The 22,561-nt window shown below is 44.4% G+C and overlaps 2 protein-coding genes across 8 annotated transcripts; one reads left to right on the top strand and one right to left on the bottom strand.

Annotated features, from left to right (window-relative positions):
• Positions 1-1,804: 1,804 nt before the first annotated feature.
• On the bottom strand, positions 1,805-11,197 carry LOC139530064 (kelch-like protein 36). 7 transcript variants are annotated; one of them, XM_071326123.1, is made up of 5 exons: positions 10,549-11,197; positions 10,331-10,414; positions 9,151-10,224; positions 2,870-3,027; positions 1,805-2,611 (listed from the first exon to the last, which is right to left on the bottom strand). In XM_071326123.1, the coding sequence occupies exons 2-5, from the start codon at positions 10,388-10,390 to the stop codon at positions 2,038-2,040; spliced, it is 1,866 nt and encodes a 621-aa protein (XP_071182224.1). In that variant the 5' UTR covers positions 10,391-10,414; positions 10,549-11,197; the 3' UTR covers positions 1,805-2,037. The 7 variants fall into 7 exon arrangements, with proteins under 7 accessions (XP_071182224.1, XP_071182221.1, XP_071182225.1 ...); XM_071326120.1 differs by having other exon boundaries at positions 9,133-10,224; positions 10,554-11,197; XM_071326124.1 differs by having other exon boundaries at positions 10,554-11,197.
• Positions 11,198-11,424: 227 nt separating this feature from the next.
• On the top strand, positions 11,425-22,224 carry LOC139530067 (coactosin-like protein). The gene is made up of 4 exons (XM_071326127.1): positions 11,425-11,881; positions 12,411-12,493; positions 20,840-20,997; positions 21,223-22,224. The coding sequence occupies exons 1-4, from the start codon at positions 11,805-11,807 to the stop codon at positions 21,331-21,333; spliced, it is 429 nt and encodes a 142-aa protein (XP_071182228.1). The 5' UTR covers positions 11,425-11,804; the 3' UTR covers positions 21,334-22,224.
• The last annotated feature ends 337 nt before the right edge of the window (positions 22,225-22,561 follow it).

Raw genomic sequence — 22,561 nt, 5'->3', positions numbered from 1 at the left:
CGGACAGGGTAAGTTAAGCCGCCTACAAATTTCTGTACTGAATTAAATATTACCACCATTTAAAAAAAAAAAACATGTCTATCTTTATTTCCCAAACACAATTCAACACGATCACAGTCACTTTTTTATATTTTAATCATTTTGAGCATCTTTGAACACAGGGTTAACACCTAACAAACACTTTGTACTTTTTAAAAACACTTTCAACATATGCCAGGCCCTGTTGTTACCTCATATCCTAGTGATAATGCCTTACATTACGCCTGGGAAGAAATCACTTCAATTTGCTCGACTTGCAATTGGCTCAACTTACCCCAAGGCAAATATTTTGACTATATTAGCACACGCAGCTACAAGGATGCACTTTCATGCTAGGTTTAGAGCCTCATATTGATGGATAGAACAATCTTAAAACTATCTAATTGATTTAGATACAAGCATCATGAAATCTCTTAACACAATAACATTTTTTGATCTAACTTGCTTACCACTTATTCCATGTAGTTTCTTCCTTCACATGAAATGATGACCTCTTCTTAAATATTTGGTCAAATTATACATTTCGTGTACGGTTTCCCAGAAACAAGGGAGGCTTAACTTCACCCCTCTCCCCTACAGTAGCAACTGTACTATGATCCTGCACTATATGACTCTATCCTGCACTTTTTGACACTCAGTAATCATCTCTCTCTACGTTTCAAAAGTTGATCGTGTCAATAGTTCCTGCAGTCACTGTGGAGACACTGATCCCGAGAAGCTGCTGAAGCACCAACGGAGCCCTGCTCAGGTTAGAATAGAGTTCTGGTAGAAACCCAAATCTGAAGTGTATGCGTCTTCAGGGAGTGTGTGTGTGTGTGTGGGTGTGTGTCGTTTCAGGTGGTGCTGAGGGATCATATGCAGCAGTGTATTGCATTGATCCCCAAGAGTGTCATAACCAACCACATTCTGGTAAATACTAAGGTGAACTTTCTCTAAGCCAATATAGATTATATTTCCTTATTTGACCTACATATGGCTCTTGCTGAATCATACTATGAGTTCATATCAAGTTCAGTTTGAGCAATATGACTGATTAAATTAGGAATCAGTCTTTGTGCTATAGTTTGATCAATGTCAGGTCAATGTCTTGGTAGATCAATATCATTATTAACTTAACTTTCACACACATTACTAACTCACTAACATAAATCTATTGAGATGTATTAATTCTGACAATCATTGAAAAAGGGTGCAGTGAGAAGTCAAATGGGAAGTGTGTTGTCTGCAGATCTTTGACTTCTGAGGAAGACACTGAAAGGCCTGGATTGAGGCTAGAAGTCCTGCATCAGACACGTGAGACAGGGTTCACCCTTCCTTATACAAATACTTAATGCTCTTCTACACATCAATAATTCCATGTAGAGAACAACTGCTCCTACCCTGACAATGTATGTTTCGGTTCTTCAGATTGAAGTCTCATCCATACCAATGACAGTCCCTGAGGATCAGCCATTTGAGACAAGAGACAGAGAAGTCACTTGGGGATAAGATAACTGCTTCTCAACCTGATGTTTACAAGGCCAGACTACTATCCAGCTCCTCATCAACATCAGCAGCATACGCCTGCAAATGGTCTTCTACCAGTGTAAATTGTTTCCCTGTAAGGTGACACTTTGATAATAAATGAAAAAGTAGCACTTAAGGTAAAGAATGGATGTTGCTGTTGTTTTTTTGCTGGTTTGATTTGAATACGTGTGAACACTGCCCTTTCTGCCTGATTCTGATGGAACTCAGTATTTCTTAATTCATAACTTAAAAACAAAACTTTTAGGTTAAAACACAGATTATGCTTTAATTGTAATACTAAGCAAATCAAATACATTTTTCACACAGTCCCCAGTGTTAGGCATGTTGGAAGCCTTCACAAACCAGCTGATACAGAACCAGTCCTATTGTGTGCTTTTAGAGATGATATTATATGTAATCCACTGACAGTTCCATTGGTAGTTACACAGCTCTTTTCACCCCTTCCATCCCCTGCAGTCCTCTGTATCCTCTTTAGTTGGGGTGGGTGGGGTTATGCCTGCCTTTCCCCTTGTGTCCTGCCCTCTTCCTGTCTGGGCTGCAGGGCTGGGGTCTCACTGAGCACACACAGGCTGAAGCCCCTGCAATGCGTTTTGGCAGATCTGGGCCCCGCACCCACTGGCCCTTGTCAGGGTCAAACACCTGTGTGGCCTGTGAGAACACCATGCTCTCCCAGCTGTAGCCCCCCAGCACATAGATCTTACCCCCCCAGACCCCACAGCCCGCCTCACTGTTAGGCTGGAGGAGGGGGGCTATACGGGTCCACTGTTCACTCTGGGGGTCAAATGCCTCCACTGCCAGGATGTCAAAACGATCAATGCTCTCCTCGTGGTCATCACTGCCTCCGACTGCATAGATGAGGTGGTGAAGTGACGTCATGCAGTGCCACCCCCGTGCCGATGACATGGCCTGGCGCTCCACCCAGACGTCTCCTCCTCGGGGGTCGTAGCTTAACACGTCTCGCCGGTACGGCCCAATCTGGTAGTCATGGCCACCTGAGATATAGACCACTCCTTTATCAGATGTGCCTGCATGGCCATAGGTGAACCTGCATAGACATGGAGAAGAGAGGAACAGGTGAGAGAAAGGGCTTTGATGTGAGCGGTGCCAGTCTGCCAGCTAAGGCATAATAGTTATTGTAGGTCTATTGGGAACCGTGACATAACATTGAGCTGTCCCTAGAGGTAGAGTGTTGTTCTCATTAGTCTGTTGTCTTGCTGCTTAACAGGTGGAATTAATATCAGAGGGACAGGAGTACAGGTAACCCTTTGGGAGATCATTATAGAGGAATAGTGTCAGTTGGCACCTGGGCAGTCCTGCTACGTATGTCCAGCAGTCGTCTGCAGGGCTGTACACCTCCACTGACGACAGAGCCCCGTTATCATTACGCCCTCCCACAGCGATCAGACACTCCCCAACGGCTCCCAGGTAGAAATCCACACGCCGCTGATTCATTGGGGCACTCTAGAGTAAAGATGACACATAATTGGAGACATTTTGGAAATGTTAGGTTGGGTTGCAGCAGAGCTGGGATAACTATAGTTTTAACTATGCTTTGGAGGTGACTACAACTATTATAATACAGATCCCCAAAAATGACTACTTTTTAAAACTATTTGAATACAGATCTGAGAAAGAAACTACTTTTTAAAGTATTTGAATACAGATCTCAGGAAGTGACTATTTTTCAGAAACGATTGGATTGGCTGCCTTCAACTAATAGCAGGGTTGTATCGAGAACTGCATGTGGAAGATAAAAATAGAAAGAATAAAACACAAATCTCCGATACTATTCCAATCTGACAGACAGTCATATTTGATCTAAACAATGCATATCTGAACATTCTGTAAATGTCCATTCTCTTGAATGTCCATTGCCTCAGATGTACATAATCAAACAAAATGCAATTATATTTTGTACAGATACAAAAGAAATACGTTGTGATTCAACATGCAACTGAAAAGGTGGAAAACTGCAATTAATGTTATAATACAGCAGAGAAATTCAAAGCCGTAGGCAAACATTGCAAATGGCAAGTTGGATGCTTAGCAAAAACAACTTTGAAACTCTGTCCATCTGAGGGGAAGTGTTCTTGTTTCAAACACACTACAGTCGTGGCCAAAAGTTTTGAGAATGACACAAATATTAATTTCCAAAGTTTGCTGCTTCAGTGTCTTTAGATATTTTTGTCAGATGTTACTATGGAATACTGAAGTATAATTACAAGCATTTCATAAGTGTCAAAGGCTTTTATTGACAATTACATGAAGTTGATGCAGAGTCAATATTTGCAGTGCCGAACCCTTTTTTCAAGACCTCTGCAATCCACCCTGGCATGCTGTCAATTCACTTCTGGGCCACATCCTGACTGATGGCAGCCCATTCTTGCATAATCAATGCTTGGAGTTAGTCAGAATTTGTGGGTTTTTGTTTGTCCACCCGCCTCTTGAGGATTGACCACAAGTTCTCAATGGGATTAAGGTCTGGGGAGTATTCCTGGCCATGGACCCAACATATCGATGTTTTGTTCCACGAGCCAAGTAGTTATCACTTTTGCCTTATGGCAAGGTGCTCCATCATCATTGTTCGTCACCAAACTGTTCCTGGATGGTTGGGAGAAGTTGCTCTCGGAGGATGTATTGGTACCATTCTTTATTCATGGCTGTGTTCTTAGGCAAAATTGTGAGTGAGCCCACTCCCTTGGCTGAGAAGCAACCCCACACATGAACGGTCTCAGGATGCTTTACATGACACAGGACTGATGGTAGCGCTCACCTCGTCTTCTCCGGACAAGCTTTTTTCCGGATGCCCCAAACAATCGGAAAGGGGATTCATCAGAGAAAATGACTTCACCCCAGTCCTCAGCAGTCCAATCCCTGAACCTTTCGCAGAATATCAGTCTGTCCCTGTTTTTCCTGGAGAGAAATGGCTTCTTTGCTGCCCTTCTTGACACCAGGCCATCCTCCAAAAGTCTTCGCCTCACTGTGCCTGCAAATGCACTCACACCTGCCTGCTGCCATTCCTGAGCAAGCTCTGTACTGGTGGTGCCCCGATCCCGCAACTGAATCAACTTTAGGAGAAGGTCCTGGCGCTTGCTGGACTTTCTTGGGCGCCCTGAAGCCATCTTCACAACAATTGAACCGCTCTCCTTGAAGTTCTTGATGATCCGGTAAATGGTTGATTTAGGTGCAATCTTACTGGCAGCAATATCCTTGCCTGTGACATCCTTGCCTGTTTCCTTACATGTAACCATGGTTGACAGAGGAAGAACAATGATTTCAAGCACCACCCTCCTTTTGAAGCTTCCAGTCTGTTATTCGAACTCAATCAGCATGACAGAGTGATCTCCAGCCTTGTCCTCGTCAACACTCACACCTGTGTTAACAAGAGAATCACTGACATGATGTCAGTTGGTCCTTTTGTGGCAGGGCTGAAATGCAGTGGAAATGTTTTTTGTGGATTCAGTTCATTTGCATGGCAAAGAGGGACTTTGCAATTAATTGCAATTCACTGATCACTCTTCATAACATTCTGGAGTTTATGCAAATTGCCATCATACAAACTGAGGCAGCAGACTTTATGAAAATTAATATTTGTGTCATTCTCAAAACTTTTGGCCACGACTGTAAATCTTCCAAGGGATAGTTTACCCCATACACAGTTGAAGTCGGAAGTTTACATACACTTACACGGAACCCAAACCGGCTGCGCGCGTGCGCTATCGTGCATAAATTTATTTTGTCCCCCTACACCAAACGCGATCACGACACGTATGTTAAAATATCAAAACAAACTCTGAACCAATGCCATTAATTTGGGGACAGGTCAAAAAGCATTAAACATGTATGGCAATTTAGCTAGTTAGCTTGCACTTGCTAGCTAATTTGTCCTATTTAGCTAGCTTGCTGTTGCTAACTAATTTGTCCTGGGATATAAACCTTGAGTTGTTATTTTACCTGAAATGCACAAGTTCCTCTACTCCGACAATTAATCCACACATAAAACGCTCGTTGGCGCGCGCGAGCAGTGTGGGTGCAATAATTAAATAACATAGATTCCTGCATTTATTTTGTGACGCAAGCGGTGTAGTCAGGGTATTTGGTTGGAGTCATTAAAACTTGTTTTTCAACCACTCCACAAATTTCTTGTTAACAAACTATAGTTTTGGCAAGTCGGTTAGGACATGTACTTTGTGCATGACAAGTAATTATTCAAACAATTGTTTACAGACAGATTATTTCACTGTATCACAATTCCAGTGGGTCAGAAGTTTACATACACTCAATTGACTGTGCCTTTAAACAGCTTGGAAAATTCCAGAAAAGGATGTCATGGCTTTAAAAGCGTCTGATAGGCATCATTTGAGTCAATTGGAGGTGTACCTGTGGATGTATTTCATGACCTACCTTCAAACTCAGTCCCTCTTTGCTTGACATCATGGGAAAATCAAAAGAAAATCAGCCAAGATCTCAGAAAAAAAAGTGTAAACCTCCACAAGTCTGGTTCATCCTTGGGAGTAATTTCAAAATGCCTGAAGGTACGACGTTCATCTGTACAAACAATAGTACGCAAGTATAAACACCATGGGACCACGCAGCCGTCATACCGCTCAGGAAGGAGACGCGTTCTGTCTCCTAGAGATGAACGTACTTTGGTGCGAAAAGTGCAAATCAATCCCAGAACAACAGCAAAGGACCTTGTGAAGATGCTGGAGGAAACAGGTACAAAAGTATCTATATCCACAGTAAAACGAGTCCTATAGAATCAACATAACCTGAAAGCCGCTCAGCAAGGAAGAAGCCACTGCTCCAAAACCACCATAAAAAAGCCAGACTACGTTTTTTGGAGAAATGTCCTCTGGTCTGATGACACAAAAATAGAACTGTTTGGCCATAATGACCATTGTTATGTTTGGAGGAAAAAGGGGGAGGCTTGCAAGCCGAAGAACAACATCCCAACCGTGAAGCACGGGGGTGGCAGCATCATGTTGTGGGGGTGCTTTGCTGCAGGAGGGATTGGTGCACTTCACAAAATAGATGGCATCATGAGGAGGAAAATGATGTGGATATATTGAAGCAACATCTTAAAGCTTGGTCGCAAATGGGTCTTCCAAATGGACAATGACCCCAAGCATACTTCCAAAATTGTAGCAAAATGGCTTAAGTACAACAAAGTCAAGGTATTGGAGTGGACATCACAAAGCCCTGACCTTAATTCTATAGAAAGATTGTGGGCAGAACTGAAAAAGCGTGTGCGAGCAAGGAGGCCTACAAACCTGACTCAGTTACACCAGCTCTGTCAGGAGGAATGGGCCAAAATTCACCCAACTTATTGTGGGAAGCTTGTGGAAGGCTAACCGATACGTTTGACCCAAGTTAAACAATTTAAAGGCAATGCTACCAAATACTAATTGAGTGTATGTAAACTTCTGACCCACTGGAAATGTGATTAAATAAATAAAAGCTGAAATCATTCTCTCTACTATTATTCTGACATTTCACATTCTTAAAATAAAGTGGTGAGCCTAACTGACCTAAGACAGGGCATTTTTACTAGGATTAAATGTCAGGAATTGTGGAAAAACTGAGTTTAAATGTATTTGGCTAAGGTGTATGTAAACTTCCAACTTCAACTGTACAAACTAACATGATTTTCCACCTTCCTTGGCTGTAGTTGATTCAAGACTGCAGTTTTTGGATATTTAGTTTCCTTTCGACACTTAGCCATATTTTGTTACCGTTAGCATTTTTAGTAACGCTTAACATTAAACTGTTCTTGTGCAATAAAACTTTAATTACTTTGAGCAATTTCAATAGCATGTTGTTACATAACACTTTGGTAATTGCATTTTAATTGCATGGCAATGAGCTGAGAGTTTTTGTAACTACTGTACACAAGTGGATTAGTCACTGCTCCTTATGCTACATATGTAATAACACATTATAAAGCAATTTACAAAGTCCAATGTAAATGTTGCTATTGTAATAAAAGTTACTACACATGAATAACTTGATGTAAAGTGTTAATCTATTACGTCGTCACTCAATTAAAATATATTTGCTAGTCATTTTGTAAGCTGCAAAAGTGGTCTACTTTAATGTTGAGGTGACTGATTCCATGGTCTACTTTAATGTTGAGTTGACTGATTCCATGGTCTACTTCAATGTTGAGGTGACTGATTCCATGGTCTACTTTAATGTTGAGGTGATTCCATGTCCTGCATGTATTATAGGTTATATTAAGATTCATATCTGAGAGCCCTCCAAACCAAGCGCTAATGATCATATATTTAGACATATATTTAGACTATGGCTCTGCGAAGTTGCTGGATATTGGTGATAAATGGAACATGCTGTCGTACACGTCAAAGCCAGAGCATCCCAAACATGCTCAATGGGTAACATGTCTGGTGAGTATGCAGGCCATGGTACAACTGGGACATTTTCAGCTTCCAGGAATTGTGTACAGATCCTTGCGACATGGGGCCATGCATTATAATGCTGAAACATGAGGTCATGTCGGTGGACGAATGAAACAATGGGCCTCAGGATATTGTCACGGTATCTCTGTGCATTCAAATTGCCATCGATAAAATGCAATTGTGTTCGTAGCTTATGCCTGCCCGTATCATAACCCCACTGCCAGAAATGGACACTCTGTTTACAACATTGACATCAGCAAACCGCTCGCACACACGCTGCCTGCTATCTGCCCGGTACAGTTGAAACCAGGATTAAACCGTGAAGAGTACATTTCTCCAGCGTGCCAGTGGCCATTGAAGGTGAGCAGTTTCCCACTGAAGTCGGTTATGACGCCAAACTGAAGTCGGGTCAAGACCCTGGTGTGGACAACGAGCACGCAGATGAGCTTCCCTTAGACGGTTTCTGACAGTTTTTGCAGAAATCCTTCGGTTGTGCAAACCCACAACTTCATCAACTGTCCGGGTGGCTGGTCTCAGACAATCCTGCAGGTGAAAAAGCCATATGTGGAGGTCCTGGGCTGGCGTGGTTACACATGGTTTGCGGTTCTCTAAAATGACGGAGGCGGCTTTTGGTAGAGAAATTAACATTAAATTATTTGGCAACAGCTCTGATGGACATTCCTGCATTCAGCATGCCAATTGCACGCTCCTTTAAAAAACTTGAGACATCTGTGGCATTGTGTTGTGCGACAAAACTTGACATTTTAGTGGCTTTTTAATTGTCCCCAGCACAAGATGCACCTGTGTAATGATCATACTATTTAATTAGCTTCTTGATAAACCACACCTATCAGGTGGATGGATTATCTTGACAAAGGGGAAATGTTCACTAACAGGGTTGTAATTATTATTATTTTTTTTAAATAAGCTTTTTGCGCATATATAACATTTCTGGGATATTTTATGAACCATGGGACCAACACTTTACAAGTTGCGTTTATATTTTTGTTCAGTGTACATGCAAGAACGAGCCAATAGGATCTCGCCAACTTGTGCTTGGCTCTGCCCACCTCCTTGCTTGTTCTGCACACTATGGTTAATTTGCTTTGATTGGAAACGATGCAGATGAGATATTTGAGTTAGTTACCAGTATCTTTGGCTTTACCTTGATCCACTGGTTGTCGCGGGGGTTGTAGCGGTACAGCAGGTTGCTGGCAGCATCACCTCCATTATCTCTTGATGAGCTGCCTCCAGCTGTGAAGATGAACCCCCCCAGTACAGCGACACAGTGGTGGCTCCTCTGTGCCGGGATCTGGGTCTCTACCATCCATTCACCAGAGTCTCCATCCAGCCAGCTAACATCTGCAGTCAGCTCCTCCCCGCGCTCTGACACTTCCCCACCCACCAATAGGAGGCACTCCTCCCCTCCTCGCAGCATGGTGCGGCCTGTCTGCAGCCCGGGCTGGGCACTGGCCCTGTTGTGGTAGTTCAGAGCCTCCTCCACCAGCACCTCACAGTCAGCCTCCGGGGGCAGCAGGGCCTGTACAGCCGGGAGGACGCGCCCCACCAGGTCACTGGCTGGCATTAGGGGGAAGCGTATGTGGGAGAGCAGCTGGCGGGCGTGTGCAGGGCGGTCAGGCATGTGGCTCAGCCACTGAAGAGCAGCCTGGAGCAGAGCCTGCTCATTCTCATGCTGGACCTGCCCGCTGGCCAGGTAGGAGCTGAGCTTGGGCAGCCGGACATCCCTCAGGAAGCCTGGGGTGAAGGAGAGGGTTGCAAAGCGTTCCAGGATGAAGTGGTCAATGTAGGTGTCTAGTCTCTCCAGGCTGTAGAGCAGAGCCAGCTCCTGCAGGTATAGATAGTTCTCCTCACTCACCTCCTTCTCTAGGTACTGGCAGCAGAAGTCCACTGCCGTCCACACCTGCAGCAGGTGGGCTGTCTCCAGAACATAGTCAATGTTCCCTCCATCCAGAGGCAGCTCCCCACTGTAGAGGAAGTCCACCACAGCCTTAAGGCCGATGTAGGAAGCCCCCACCAGCTCCACTTCTGCCTGACGCTCCTCCCTCATGCCCAGGGTGAACATGGCCTGGAAGTAAGGACTGGAGACAGCCAGCAGGGCACGGTGGGCTGGGATACGCTGCTCATCAGCCACCAGCACCATGTCACACAGCTGGCCGTGCTGACGCTGCTCATTCAGACCCTGCAGGAGGAAGTCAGCTTGCTCAGCCCAACGGTACACCTGAGACACAGAGCAACAGGTAATATTACATGAAACTTACTTGAAGGAAGTTGGTCAGGTATGACAAAACTAACACTAGCTTGATATGTCACATCATGCAACTAACCTTGGATGACTCAATTATCTGTTGAGGCCGTGAAACACGGCTTTGTCGTCCATTATCCATTGCGTTCTCTCAATTCAACACTATCTGAAAGACAGTGAAATTCAATGACGAATCGATATAATTCAGAGAAACCACAAGTGGAGTCACAACTTGGACTACACTAACTTTCGGGTTGTTTGTCAAAAATATTTGACTGACATCATGCTACAAGGTATCACCTCACTTTGACGTGTCAGGGGAGGACGCTGGGAGATGTTGACTTCTTGTTACATTGTAGCAGCTATTCAACAACAGCAACTTTGAGATCCAACAGTAGGCTACATGTAGGCAAGCAACGATCAACACGAGACGCTTTTATGTTCGACAGCTAAATGTATCGAGAAAAAATAAAACAGTGTTTAAATGTAGCACAGCATCACCCGTTGTTACAGCTTGCTTGAATCAAAAGCAGTTTTAAAATGTATTGTTTAGTCGCAGCCATGATCTCATCCAGGAAGTAGCCGTAGACTGTCTGTGAATCCAACCAATCACAGGGCTAGTGCATGGGGCCCACTAATGAAAACGTCAAGCTATTGAATATAGATTTAAAAGGTTAGTTTGCGTGTTGCACTGCTAAAAGTGTTTCTCACCGCAATCAAATCCCTCAGTGCAGAAACGTTTAGTTTATATGCACCACGTTGATGCCTTTTCCAATGTGTCCTTATGAGACAAGTGAATTCATTGTATATATGTTGGGCTCATCAATTCATGGAGGGATGTGGTCATGCGGGTCCATTCTGAGGGTGTAGGTTGTTTTCAGGTTCCTGAAAATAGCAGATTTGTGAGACAGCCGTTGTAAAATTACTGTTTAGCGAGCCTATCACGCACGCGCGCTCTCTCTCTCTCTTTGTCCCTCATATAGCTTGAAATAAATTACCTCTATCACTGTGTGTTCTAGGGCTATTATGGTTTATTATTTTATTATATAATTGTATTTTAATTAAATTAAATGTTATTTATTATTGGAACGTTTAATTTTGGTTGATTGTGTTGAAGCAGACTATTGTTCTCATGCATCGATTACATTAACAGACCACAAGATGGCAGGATAGCGCAGTAAAACGGCAACAATAAAAAAGGGTGGATTTATTTGGCTGAATCCCTCAGTTGACCATTGGGAGGATGTGAATGCTGCGTATGGGGACTTCGCCGCTCTACTACCGCAACCTGATTGACAAACATCACCAACGCCCATAAACTGGATATAGGAAATGAATTGAGTCGAAAGAGTATTTCTCTGATAATTGAGAAAAGATACACCCTTTTCCGCGCACTGCCCGTGTAATAGCGCATGTTCGACTGTTCAATAGGGGCGCGTGATTTCAGGCTATTTAGTCGTCTATTGTAGAACTCACGTTCTGCTCATTTTGGATTGTTCTTTTCGCCGTGTGCTTTCTTTCACTTCTAGGCTACTGTCCATTTGCGTCCATCCAAAATGGCAACAAGAATCGATAAAGAGGCTTGCAGGGAAGCGTATAACCTCGTCAGAGACGATAACACGGAGATAAACTGGTGAGTGTGTTTAAATTAGTTGTGCATAGGCAATTGTGGGCATCTGAGATTTTACACAGCATCCTAAGAATTGAGTTTAGTCTACATTTATAAAATCCATAACAATGGGTGGATGATCAAAGTGTGCACTTTTCATTCATTCACCCAGTGTTCCATTTGAATCATTGTTTCTCTCCCTAAAACATACATATCTTAGTCTAATAATTCAGGGTACCGGGGCATGACTAACTTCCTTTGTCTATCGAAGAGGTACAGTGATAGTGACACGTATATGTTGACACAACACCGGACATGTCTGCCCCGCATTTGACACATCGGTTTTTGAATGATTAGCCTACTTTAGACTGGTCGCTACATTGTAATCCCATCCGATAGATGTTTTATGATGGACGTGGACACGCATTAGTGGAGTAGACTGGCATAGAGGATCCCTGATCTTTTTGACAGACAGGGCCCAAATATTAAATTTGACATGTCTGTAAGGTCAGTGCATTTTAATTCATGTAGTGTGCATTTTATGTTATTTTAGGGCAGCGTTTAAATATGAGGGCCATATGATTGTGCCGGCGGGCCAGGGGACTGATTATGAAGAATTCAAGAGTCAGTGCACAGGTAAGGCCAGGATTTCACTTATTTTTGCGCCTATGCGGTTATTTCAAATTGACCACAATGTTCCTGCATAACGGCAATAGCGCTGTAAAAGACCACACACAACATTTTCACGACTTGTTGCGATGTCAGTCAGTAGTGCTCGTTGAGTTGTTGGAAACGTGGATTATTTAAAATTGTTTAAAATTGTCTTGCCTGTGTCAAGTTGTAATGCATGCAGCAGTGCTTGAAGGAACTTACCAAGTTGTGACGCCCTGTAACCTACCAGAGCCATTATCTGTCCTCTATTGGCTCCCGGTAGGCCAATAGAGTAATATGGAAAGTCATATAACAGCCTATGTTAGGTCATATGGCTTGCCACCGTGATATATGCGCCTAAGGCCGAGACAATAAGATACAGTGGCAGAATAAATTCAACCACACCTTTGTATCATCACAAAACCGGAGAGCAACATCTGTCAGGTGGAGTCCACAAAGTATAGTGCATGTAACAAACAGTTACCTACAGCATGGTCAATGAAGTTAATGTTTCCCGACATTTTCGGACTACTAAACAACTATTGATTTACAACACCAGAGTTACCGCAAGTCACGAAGAAAACCGGAACTGCCTCCACTATTCCAGCACCAATTCAACTTCAACATCATCAAATCACCTCTGCTTAATACAGTGACAACTAAAATATTACAACAACAAAAAAGTGTCCAATCAATCTAAGCTAAATGTAATGTGGCTGTCCATTGTACTGAGTTCTGTATGTGTGTGCTTAAGTAGAAAAAACATGTTGACACCCCCTACTTGTAGAGAGATGCCAATGCCATCCTCCTCTCTTTCATGTTGCTGAAACTGTCTACGACTCTGTCATACAGTAGCATACCTTTTAGTGTTTGTTGTTCTAGGCTACCCAGCTAAAATGCTTGCTCGCTGGACTAACTTCCTTTCATGGTTAATGATGAGCCAGTTAGTTAACATTAACCTACTACTCTACATTTAGCTACATATTGAACTTCCATCATCTACAGGCCAGGGGCACAATGTATGGTTGGATCAGAATCGCAGTTATAATCATTGGCCAGTATAGAGAAGTAAAACCACAAGTCCAAATCCCTATCTCCATCCATGGTTAATTTAGAAAAGGGACAATGTTAGCTAGCTAGCTATCTAGCCAGCCGCCGGAGGACAACACAATGAGATGCAACAATGTGATGTGAGTGGTGTGAAGCCAAATCCAAACTGGCTTCCCTTGATGCTTTTTTTCTGGTGCGCCAGGACCATTTACAGTTGAGCTCACCGCTGATTTGCTATTATTTATTTTACCAAGTCAGGCCAAATACTCTCTGGCTTCCCTTGCATTCAACTCTACGGGCGGCAACAATATAATACTATTTTTGACTAGACGGCATCAGATAGATGGGCTACAGATACAGAGACAGAGGGGCCCTGTTTTGCGTTTCCACTGCTCTAGAGTCCAATGGCGGCGAGCTTTACACCACTCCAGCCGATTTGTATTTATCTTTATTTAACTAGACAAGTCAGTTAAGGACAAATTCTTATTTACAATGACGGCCTACCAAAAGGCCTCCTACGGGGGCTGGGATAAAAAATAAAATATAGGACAAAACGCACATCACGACAAGAGAGACCTAAGACAACAACATAGTATGGCAGCAACACATGACATCACAGCATGGTAGCAACACCACATGGTACAAACATTGTTAGGCGCAGACAACAGCACAAAGGCAAGAAGGTAGAGACAACAACCAATGCTTGGCATTGCCCATGGTGATCTTAGGTATGTGTGCGGCTGCTCGGCCATGGAAAGTCATTTCAGGAAGCTCCCGACAAACAGTTCTTGTGCTGAAGTTGATTCCACAGGCAGTTTGGAACTTGGTAGTGAGTGTTGCAACCGAGGACAGATGATTTTTACACGCTTCAGCTCTCAGCGGTCTTGTTCTTTGAGCTTGTGTGGCTTACCACTTCGCGGGTGAGCCGTTGTTGCTCCTAGACGTTTCCACTTCACAATAACAGCATGTGTAGGCGGTCAAATCAAAGATGCTCCTTCGATAAAATATATTTTTTTTACGAAAATGAAAACGTGTCAGTTTATCACTTTCACGACGTTGGAGTGATAACATCTTCAACTACTTCAAATATTGGCTCGAATCTAGGTTGTGCCTTTAGATTTCGAGAAAATTAACAACTAAGTAGATTGTTTTCATTTCTCTCATTGACTTCTTAAACCCCAAACCCTGGCCTGGTGTGCTTGGTCTGTTCCCGGAATCTGTCCCGTGACTTCATCATATGGAAGTATCCCTTTCTTAGTTCTTAAGGCCTCTTATAGGCCTATAAGCTTATAATATCAGTACTATTGAAGTAGTTCCAACTGTTTCTTGTGTGCAGCGCAGGGTCTTATTCTACTCGGGATATAATACCCTTATCAATTTACATTTCAACTTCAATAGGGTATGGACACCCCTAGTGAGCAAATCATGCTGTCACCACCATATCAGCACCCTACCCTCCCACACTCTCTTCCCCCTAATAAGATACGATCCTTGCTATCTGGGATCCCTGGGACGGCTGTACCCCATTGAAGTTTAAATGTAAATTGATAAGGGTAATGTTAGGGTAGGGATGTCCTAAGGATTCCGGATAGCACTAACCAATTAGATGCTGGAGTGTTGGGCGTGGTGTTTAAAAACTCCTGTGCTGTTGCGTGCCTGTATTTCCCCAGGCTGTAGTTTTGTTTCAGGGCTGACATTCCGGTGATGAAATACAAATGTATTACAATCTAGGCCTATTACTGATTTATATTATTTTAAAGACAACTGATGTTTTGCTATACTAACTACCCAAATAGTAGGCCTACACCTGGCTGTCCAACCTGGTCTCAGAGCATTTTGTATTATCCTGTTTTCCTAAATACGAATCCTCCATTTAGTATGATATGTTACGTTTTGTATGGTTTGTATACATTTTTGGATGTCCATTTTCCATGATATGTTATGAATTACAGTTTGTATGATATGTTACAAATTTGCTAAATGTACAATATGTTATGCATTTGCGAAAGATGTATGTTACGAATTCCATTTTTTTGTGGCTAACGTTGGCTGGGTGGCTAACGCTAACGTTAGCTAGGTTAGAGTTTATGGTTAGGCGTTAGATTAGAAGGGTTAGCTAACATGCTAAGTAGTAGCTAAAAAGTAAGTAAGTCGTTGAAAAGTTACTAAAATTCTAACGTTTGTGTTGAGATTTGAGATTATCTATGCATAAGTCACTTAAATAACTCTACCTACATGTATATATTACCTTGACTAACCGGTGCCCCCGCACATTGACTCTGTACCGGTACCCCCTGTATATAGCCCCGCTATTGTTATTTTACTGCCTCTCTTAATTATTTGTTACTTTTATTTCCTTATTATTTTTTGTTGTTGGTATTTTTCTTAACTGCATTGTTGGTTAAGGGCTTGTAAGTAAGCATTTCACACCTGTTGTATTTGGCGCATGTGACAAATATAATTTGATTTGATAGACATTTGCGTTATACACTCACCCATTCAAACCAACCAACCACCCTCATTTTGTGTTTGCCTTAAAGATGCACTATGCAGAAATTTCTCTGCCATTTCCTGGTTGCTAAAATTCTGATAAATGGAAATTGGGCAAACTATGTGACAAAACAAGCAACTATAGTGTAGAGAATCATTTTACCATAATTTTATCATCGCTGTGAAATATATTTTCCATAACCAGAAATATTGTATTTTCAGCTGTTTGAAGCTGGTGTACAAAACCGAAAGTAAAAGCCGCAAAAACAAAACTTAAGAACTGTCACGATCGTCTTCTTGTGAGAGATTGGACCAAGGCGCAGCGTGTGCAAAATACATCTCTTTATTGTGGAAGAGAGAAAAACACGAAAACGAACACTATACACAAACTAACAAAAACAACAAACGACCGTGAAGCTAAATAACGTAAGTGCACAGACAAGCAACAAACGTTCAACATAGACAATTACCCACAACCAGCTAAAGCCTATGGCTGCCTTAAATATGGCTCCCAATCAGAGACAACAATAACCAGCTGTCTAATTGAGAACCAATTCAGGCAACCATAGACTTTCCTAGACACCTACACTGAACACTAAACCATCTACTCTACTTAACCCCCTAAACCATACAACACCCTAGACAATACAAAAACACATACTACACCATGTCACACCCTGACGTAACTAAAATAATAATGAAAACAAAGATAACTAAGGCCAGGGTGTGACATAAACCCCCCCCTTAAGGTGCGAACTCCGGACGCACCAGCATAAAGTCTAGGGGAGGGTCTGGGTGGGCGTCTGTCCACGGTGGCGGCTCTGGTACTGGTCGTGGTCCCCACCCCACCATAGTCACTACCCGCTTTCGTAGCCTCCTCCAAATGACCACCCTCCAACTTAACCCCACCGGACTAAGGGGCAGCACCGGACTAAGGGGCAGCACCGGACTAAGGGGCAGCACCGGACTGAATGGCGGATCCTGGCTGGCCGGCTCTGGCGGATCCTGGCTGGACGGCTCTGGCGGATCCTGGCTGGACGGCTCTGGCGGATCCTGGCTGGACGGCTCTGGCGGATCCTGGCTGGACGGCTCTGGCGGATCCTGGCTGGACGGCTCATGGCTGGCTGGCGGATCCTGGCTGGACGGCTCATGGCTGGCTGACGGATCTGGCTGCTCATGGCTGGCTGACGGATCTGGCTGCTCATGGCTGGCTGACGGATCTGGCTGCTCATGGCTGGCTGACGGATCTGGCTGCTCATGGCTGGCTGACGGATCTGGCTGCTCATGTCTGGCGGAAGGCTCTGGCTGATCCTGTCTGGCGGAAGGCTCTGGCTGATCCTGTCTGGCGGAAGGCTCTGGCTGATCCTGTCTGGCGGAAGGCTCTGGCTGATCCTGTCTGGCGGAAGGCTCTGGCTGATCCTGTCTGGCGGAAGGCTCTGGCTGATCCTGTCTGGCGGAAGGCTCTGGCGGCTCCTGTCTGTCGGGCGGCTTTGCAGGCTCAGTACAGACGGGCGGCTTTGAAGACTCAGTACAGACGGGCGGCTTTGAAGACTCAGTACAGACAGGCAGTTCATTCGGCGCTTGGCAGACGGACAGTTCAGACAGCGTTGGGCAGACGGGCAGTTCAAGCGCCGTTGGGCAGACGGGCAGTTCAGACAGCGTTGGGCAGACGGGCAGTTCAAGCGCCGTTGGGCAGACGGGCAGTTCAGGCGCCGTTGGGCAGACGGGCAGTTCAGGCGCCGTTGGGCAGACGGCAGACTCTGGCCGGCTGAGACGCACTGTAGGCCTGGTGCGTGGTGCCGGAACTGGAGGTACCGGGCTAAAGACACGCACCTTCAGGCTAGTGCGGGGAGAAGGAACAGGGCATGCTGGACCCTGGGAGCGCACATTAGGCCTAGTGCGTGGTGCCGGACCTGGTGGTACCGGACTGGGGACACGCATCTCAGGGCTAGTGCGGGGAGCAGCAACAGGACGCACAGGACTCTGGGGACACACAGGAGGCTTGGTGCGTGGTGTAGGCACTGGTGGTAAAGGGCTGGAGACACGCACCATAGGGCTAGTGCGTGGAGGAGGCACTGGTGGTACTGGGTTGGGGCGAGGAGGTGGCGCCGGAAATACCGGACCGTGCAGGCGTACTGGCTCCCTTGAGCACCGAGCCTTCCCAACCTTACCTGGTTGTATGCTCCCCGTCGCCCGACCAGTGCGGGGAGGTGGAATAACCCGCACCGGGCTATGTAGGCGAACCGGGGACACCATGCGTAAGGCTGGTGCCATGTAAGCCGGCCCGAGGAGACGCACTGGTGACCAGATGCGTTGGGCCGGCTTCATGACATCCGGCTCAACGCTCAATCTAGCCCGGCTGATACGTGGAGCTGGAATGTACCGAACCGGGCTATGCACGCGTACAGGAGACACCATGCGCTCTACTGCGTAACACGGTGTCTGCCCGTACTCTCGCTCTCCACGGTAAGTACAGGGAGTAGGCGCAGGTCTCCTACCTGACTTCGCCACACTCCCTTTAAGGCCCCCCCAAGAAATTTTTGGGTTGTACTCACGAGCTTCCAGCCTTGCTTCCGTGCTGCCTCCTCATATCGCCTCCTCTCGGCTTTAGCTGCCTCCAGCTCTTCACGAGGGAGGCGATATTCTCCCGGTTGTGCCCAAGGTCCCTTACCATCCAGTATCTCCTCCCATGTCCATGAATCCTGTGTAGGTGGGTCCTGTTGCTGCTTGACACGCCGCTTGGTCCTAGATTGGTGGGTAATTCTGTCACGATCGTCTTCTTGTGAGAGATTGGACCAAGGCGCAGCGTGTGCAAAATACATCTCTTTATTGTGGAAGAGAGAAAAACACGAAAACGAACACTATACACAAACTAACAAAAACAACAAACGACCGTGAAGCTAAATAACGTAAGTGCACAGACAAGCAACAAACGTTCAACATAGACAATTACCCACAACCAGCTAAAGCCTATGGCTGCCTTAAATATGGCTCCCAATCAGAGACAACAATAACCAGCTGTCTCTAATTGAGAACCAATTCAGGCAACCATAGACTTTCCTAGACACCTACACTGAACACTAAACCATCTACTCTACTTAACCCCCTAAACCATACAACACCCTAGACAATACAAAAACACATACTACACCATGTCACACCCTGACCTAACTAAAATAATAATGAAAACAAAGATAACTAAGGCCAGGGTGTGACAAGAACGGGAAGCATAGAAATAATATAAATAATGCTTTAAGTAACATTCTGTCTTATTTAACCATACCAAACGTAACTTATCATACTAATTTCAGTGTCCCGGATTTACATTTGCTATGTTACGTTTAGTCTTGGAGACCAGGCTGGGCTGTCCCATACTACTATAGTCTCTCCTCACTATGTACCTTGTCTTTGCCCAGGGAATATTTTTTCTCTAATCTTACTGTATAAAACGTTATATACATTCTGATGAATCTGCTTTAACAGAAACTGTGAAAGTCTCATCCTGTCTTTGAGGGCTTGGCCACAGACTGCTGCACTAAGAAGTTGATAGGCTGAGTGTTCTAAAAGAAGCATCTGTCTTATCAACTAAAAGGTCTAAACTCAAGCGTTCTATTTGTCTTTTTGCTGCATCATCATAGTCACAGTAGTGCAGCTGTTTTCTGGACTGTTGTCTTAACAGCGTTGTCAGCATAACTAAAAGGGAAGGCTTTAGAGGGAAGAGATGTTGACACACCAGGAAGTTTACGACAGGGGAAGTCAGGCTTTAGCAAAATTAATGTTCTTTTTTTCAACACTTATATATATATATATACTTATTCATTACTTGTCAGCCTTACCCACTTCCACAATATGACAAATATAGAAACAAGCACAACAAAAGTATTTGTAAATATTTTTATTTAAGTGCTAGAAACATTGGTTGTTATACAGAGAAACAGTATAGGCCTTTATGTGGTGTGGTGGATATCACAGTTCAGTCAGGTGACATGTAGGGGACTCTTGTATGGGGAGGTGTTGAAACTAGCGATGGCCTTTGACACCATGCTGATAATTTTAACACTGATTCTTGTTAATGCACAACATAGCTTTGAGGTCTGATAGACGTATGCTGCTTCTGAATCAGTAAGGCACAGATAAACATAGAAATCATGCCTAGATTGTGTCATCAGTGCATTATTAAGGGTAATGAAGGGACAGGGCCTGGTCCAGAGCAGATTCATGTCATAAATGTGTTATTACCTTTACTATAATCTACTTAGAGATGTGAATTTGCACATATTTGGTGTGCTGAACTGTAGATAATAAAACTGCTCTATTCCAAGACAATGCAGCTAGTGATGTAGGGCTAACATGTGATATGTTTGTGTGAGGGAGAGACAGTGAACCCAGAATCGCTGCCTCTCCAATCCCAGTATTGCTCACAACTCCAGACCCCTTTGATTGAACCTGTTGACCTTAATACCTCCCCATTTCTCTCGTACTCACAGATTTACCCCACTTTTGGATTTGACAGTGTTGCCATAATAAGCCAATATTCCCCGCCTGTGTTCATACTTCTTACAGCAGCATAGAAACACTCACAAAGCTCAATCAACTCGCAGTACACAGGAATCAGGCCTTGCCAATTGCTGGCTCAAACATGGTGACAAATCAATTTATTTAAGAACTATGCCATAATTATCTGTCATATGACAGCTGGGAATGGAAATGGTCTGTGGTGTCATCAGCCTGTCTGATGGTCAGTCTCATCTCTGACTGACTGCTGCTGTCTCATCTCTCTCTCACTCTCAGATGATGTGCGTCTCTTTGGCTTTGTGCGGATCACAACGGGTGACGCCATGAGCAAGCGGGCCAAGTTCACCCTCATCACCTGGATAGGGGAAAACGTAAGTGGCCTGCAGCGTGCCAAGATCAGCACTGACAAGACACTGGTGAAAGATATTGTCCAGGTTAGTGACTCTCTGTTCTCACCCATACTCACATGTTTTTTTTAAACAAATACTATTTTTAATGAATGTGCTGTTAAAATACAATACAGTAAATTGATTGCCAAATAAAGTAAACACAATTTTGTCTGTGCCATCTCTCTAGCTTCCTTTGTCTTCCTTGTCTAACACTCTCTCACACATTCCTTTTCTGTCACCTTCTCCCCCTCTCCTCTTTGTCTCCTGCAGAACTTTGCTAAGGAGTTCATGATCAGTGATGCTCGTGAGCTGGAGGAGGACTACATTCGCACCGAGCTGAAGAAGGCAGGCGGGGCCAACTATGACGCCCAGGGAGAGTAGAGCAAAGTCCACAAGGGCAGGGGAGGGGCTGCTACTTTTTGGGGGAGGGAGGGGTCTTCATGCCTGGATGAGAGAGAGGGGGGGATATACACACACACATGCACAAACACACAGATAAACACAACACACAGCAACAAAAAAAACTAATAAAAAAAGCACATTGAGACACACTCAGACATATGCCTACAGTCCTATCCTCAGCCCTCTTACCAGTCAGGTCATGGTTGATTATCTACTGTACTGTGCATCATCTCACTCATCTCAGCTGCGCCACAACGTTTAGAACTATCTCAATCTGTGGTGCTGTGTTTGTGTTACAACTGGAAAAGACACGTTACTGTACTGTATGTCAGAAGGGCAGAATGATTCTCTTTGTCTCTCTGATTGGACTTATCATCATTGTGCTTTTACTGTATCTTCCTCTGTGGTTGTAGTCCAAACATGCATCATTGGTCAATAGAGGTCTTTCCTGCCCAGCGGTTTCGTCTCCCAATCCACCCCGAAGGTATACCCCACTGTGTTTACTGCCTTAATCTCCCATGGAGAGAAGGGCATCATGGGAGTTGTGTGTGTTTGTGGACACTACACTGTTATTGGCTATCCTCCACTCGGGGGGTGGGACTAAGATTCGCCTATGGAACACAAACCAATAGGGCAGGGCTGTAGCACTGTCAGTCGGCCCAACCCAGGAGCAGCCATCTATCTCTCTGGTGTAGCCTCTTTTTATTTGGATTAAACCCCAAAAATGAATCTTTTTATTTTCTCTAAGAGTTTAACCTTTGATTTATTCTTGAGAGCAATGTTATGTAGGAGATTCACAGAGACATTTAAAAACTGAACTGGGCACACGATCAATCATTTCTGAATAAAACCGTTGTTCGTTTTTTTCAAGCTTGCTGGTCTCTTTGTTTGTGTCTAAAGCGCTCATTGACATGGAAAGGAGGGCTGGGTGATTGTGCCACCCTAGCCTAGAGTACACATAGTAACTGTCTCTGGGGGGCTTATGGGAGTAGCATATGTTGTCATGGTCACTACTGTCAGGCTCAGCCAATCACATTCTCAGGACAAGCTTTTCTGTTCTAAAGCTTGTCAATAAGAACCCCTCCCTGCTCCTCAATCCCTCTGTTGGCTAATCCCTTTTCTCTCCTCTCCAACAATTTTCTATTTGCCCCTATTCTCTCACCTCCCCCATCCCATACCCCCTTTCCCCCGCCACCGGTAGTTTTGT

This window comes from Salvelinus alpinus, chromosome 9, assembly GCF_045679555.1.
Source record: "Salvelinus alpinus chromosome 9, SLU_Salpinus.1, whole genome shotgun sequence".
NCBI lineage: Eukaryota > Metazoa > Chordata > Actinopteri > Salmoniformes > Salmonidae > Salvelinus > Salvelinus alpinus.
Note: the sequence above shows the minus strand (reverse complement) of the source record. Positions and strands in the feature narration are given on the sequence as shown.

Excerpts from the sequence above, each read along its gene's own strand:
- LOC139530064 (XM_071326120.1), bottom strand. The coding sequence starts at position 10,390 with ATGGATAATGGACGACAAAGCCGTGTTTCACGGCCTCAACAGATAATT. Across the intron at positions 10,225-10,330 it reads AGATAATTGAGTCATCCAAG|GTGTACCGTTGGGCTGAGCA; the intron begins GTTAGTTGCATG and ends TCTGTGTCTCAG. Across the intron at positions 3,028-9,132 it reads AGGTAAAGCCAAAGATACTG|AGTGCCCCAATGAATCAGCG; the intron begins GTAACTAACTCA and ends TCTTTACTCTAG.
- LOC139530067 (XM_071326127.1), top strand. The coding sequence starts at position 11,805 with ATGGCAACAAGAATCGATAAAGAGGCTTGCAGGGAAGCGTATAACCTC. Across the intron at positions 11,882-12,410 it reads GATAACACGGAGATAAACTG|GGCAGCGTTTAAATATGAGG; the intron begins GTGAGTGTGTTT and ends ATGTTATTTTAG. Across the intron at positions 20,998-21,222 it reads TGGTGAAAGATATTGTCCAG|AACTTTGCTAAGGAGTTCAT; the intron begins GTTAGTGACTCT and ends TGTCTCCTGCAG.